Here is a 2,845-nt window from a genome sequence, read left to right on the forward strand (position 1 = left end):
GGCCCCCGCCCGGGGCCGCCCCCCGGCCCCGGGGCTTCCCTCCTGCCCGCTCCCTTAGCTCGCTTTACGGGCGCCGCTCGCCTGCCCTCCCTGGGAGGCTTCCTCCTCCTCCCCCCCCCCGACAAATTTAAAATTTCGTTTTAAATAGCAGCTCCATCGCACGTATGCTCATCACGGGAATCCCCCGGGAGAAGGAGTTTAAGTATTTGATTTTAAATCTCTTCCGTTTCCACGACTCCTGTTCTGATTTTTAAGGTAGTTTTTCTGAGGTTGCATTTTCAAACATTAGGTAGCACCTAAAGAAACGGCTCAGCATCGCTTCTGCTGTTTTAATGTGACTTGTAGAGCTACACCAACAGAAATAAAGTGTAGGAACTTAAATGACCGGGCTTCCACTCAGACATTTCCCTCTCTCTCTCTCTCTAACCCCACTGTTCCTTTCCTTTTCCTATGTTACCAGTTAATAGTTCATATTTGCTTTGGGGATTTATTTACTCCTTGTCCACATAGAATATTCCTGTTTTAACCTTAAAAAATCCAGACGACTCTGTTGGAATAGCATATTTCAGTTCTTCAGGGAGGAAGAAGTTACATTTCATCTTGTGGTTGATTCCGGTCAGTTCAAGTCCTTCTCTTGCCAGCGCGACTCAGCCTCGGGCTGGAGCCTGTAGGATGCAGTGATTACAGGATTTCAGATGCCAACATTTCTACTTCAAGCTTTCACAGGAAGAAATGTAAATTTAAAGCAACAGGTATGAATGCCAATAGATCTACTTTTGTGCACATACAGATGAAATAGTACTTGGGTGTTGGCAAGCACTTTGGCTGCTCCTTGCCAGAGCTAATGGAGGGACTCCCAGCTGGAACGCTTGTCCTATTTTTTCCCCTCAGCTATACGTCATCTGGTCTCAGCAGATACATTTTCTTTTTGCAAACCTCTCTGCTCTTATACGTAAGACAGAGAAGAAAGACAGTTTACCCAGTACAAAGAACTCCAAAGACCAGTTTGTCTATTTTTGAAGCTGTAAAAAAGATACAGGATTTTCACAAGATAATGGTCTCCTGTTGCTAGATGAATCCAAAACTAGAGGTTAAGTATTCATGGAAAAACTAGCACAGAGGGATATTTCCGAGCACTGCACTAGGAAAGGAAGACATTTACTGAAACAATCTGTTCCAAGGAACTTGTTCTGCTTTTTTCAGGGCCTGATAATATATCAGGTATAATAATCTATGGGTATAGGTTCAGAGCAGATGAAATGAAGAGCTCCAGAATGACTGGATTTTTTTTTTTTAAGAAATCAGATGATCTAATGCAACCTGCAGCTCCAAGTAAAAGGAATTTCCTCTTCAAAGAAATGTATTTAAATTTGTAGGGAGTAAGAAAAATCTGTCCTATTTTAAAGTGACTTTCTTTCTCTACACTGGATACAACTTCTTACAATAGAGAGGTGAGCATGATTCAGGTCTCTGGTCTCTCTAAGCTTGTTCTTCATAGCACCTAATCAAGGCTTTTGCAGATGAGGACAATTCACGATAAAACCAGCTGTGAAAATCACATGGTCTTTCTTTACGAGGAGAAGCTGGGGAGTTACTTATCTGTGTTTCTGGTGGATACCTAGTCTATCTAATTCAGGATCCTGTCTCCATGAACGGCCAGAAAACACCTAAGAAGACTCTACCAGCCATGTGGGGGAAAGTGAGCACTACTGAGCTCCTGTGAAAGCATCTCTCTAACATTTCATTGTAATCTGTTCCGCAGAAAATGATACAAGCTAAGCCAGAGTTAACAACACCGTGCTGTAAAAGCAAGCTGTATATTAACAGGAGTATCGTGTTTAAGGCCCGAGAGGTAATCCTTACGCGCTACTTGTTGCTGGTGAGATCTCGATCTGCTAGTGTACTCTGTTCGGGACAGCATGCCACACCTCAGAAAGACTTGGGCAAGTTGGAGAAAGTCCAGAAAAATACCAGTAAGAGTTATCAGAGATCCCATAACATGATTTAGGAGAGCTCGAAGGTTGGGGAAACCGTTAACAGAAGGAAAGACTACGGAGAAATGTGATAACAAAAATATAAATCCTTGCCATGAAGCAGTAATAATCTACACTCTGGTACTGTATTCAAAACAACAAAAATATATGGGCTTAAAAGACAACAAAGGAGATACCACACATTAGAAAGAGCTTTCTACAATTGAGATTAATGACATTTAAGAACAGGTTGCATTGCAGTTATGGCATATCTTTCACTGGAGGGTTTTATGGCATAGTAGTCTAACATCTGTCAGGAATAACATGTATAGTTGATATGCTCTGGGGAAGGAATATCATCAACTAAATATGCTCTCTTCATATCCTTCACCTCCAGTTTCTGTGATTCTGTAATTTTAATAGCTAGAGACTGGCTTAAACTCTGAAACGTAACACCTTACCTATCATCCAAACTTTTGTTAGCATTTGCTTTTGCAAAACTTACATCCCTATTTGGTCTAATCCTTTGCTTAATTCTGCTTCCATAGCCTCCAAAAGGCCATATTCAGATTTAGAGTAAGCTCACATCAAGCTTGTCCACACAAATAATATTTTACCTATCCATCCTGTAGGTCAGTTTGAATTCGGCCCAAAAATGAGAGCCTCTTTTTTATAAAAATGCAGTACTTTCCTGAGAACCAGAACATTGACATAGATCCCAACACTAAAGCGTTTCCTTTTTAATGGACATTAAATCTGGATTTAGGCTGCTTCAGTGACTGCTTGTTGTGGTTTAACCTCAGCCGGCAACTGAGCACTGCACAGCCGCTCGCTCACTCTCCCCCTCCCCAGTGGGATGAGGGAGAGAATAG

General features: G+C 41.9%; 1 protein-coding gene across 1 annotated transcript in view; it reads left to right on the forward strand.

Annotated features, from left to right (window-relative positions):
* Positions 1-2,845, forward strand: part of LOC103906838 (vitamin D 25-hydroxylase) — an 18,966-nt gene that overhangs the window by 857 nt on the left and 15,264 nt on the right. The window contains exon 4 of the mRNA XM_009288895.2: positions 1,763-1,879. Coding sequence (XP_009287170.1) covers positions 1,763-1,879 — 117 coding nt within the window. The remainder of the gene's footprint in view (positions 1-1,762; positions 1,880-2,845) is intronic.

Source organism: Aptenodytes forsteri, unplaced genomic scaffold (assembly GCF_000699145.1).
Source record: "Aptenodytes forsteri isolate BGI_AS27 unplaced genomic scaffold, ASM69914v1 Scaffold8, whole genome shotgun sequence".
NCBI lineage: Eukaryota > Metazoa > Chordata > Aves > Sphenisciformes > Spheniscidae > Aptenodytes > Aptenodytes forsteri.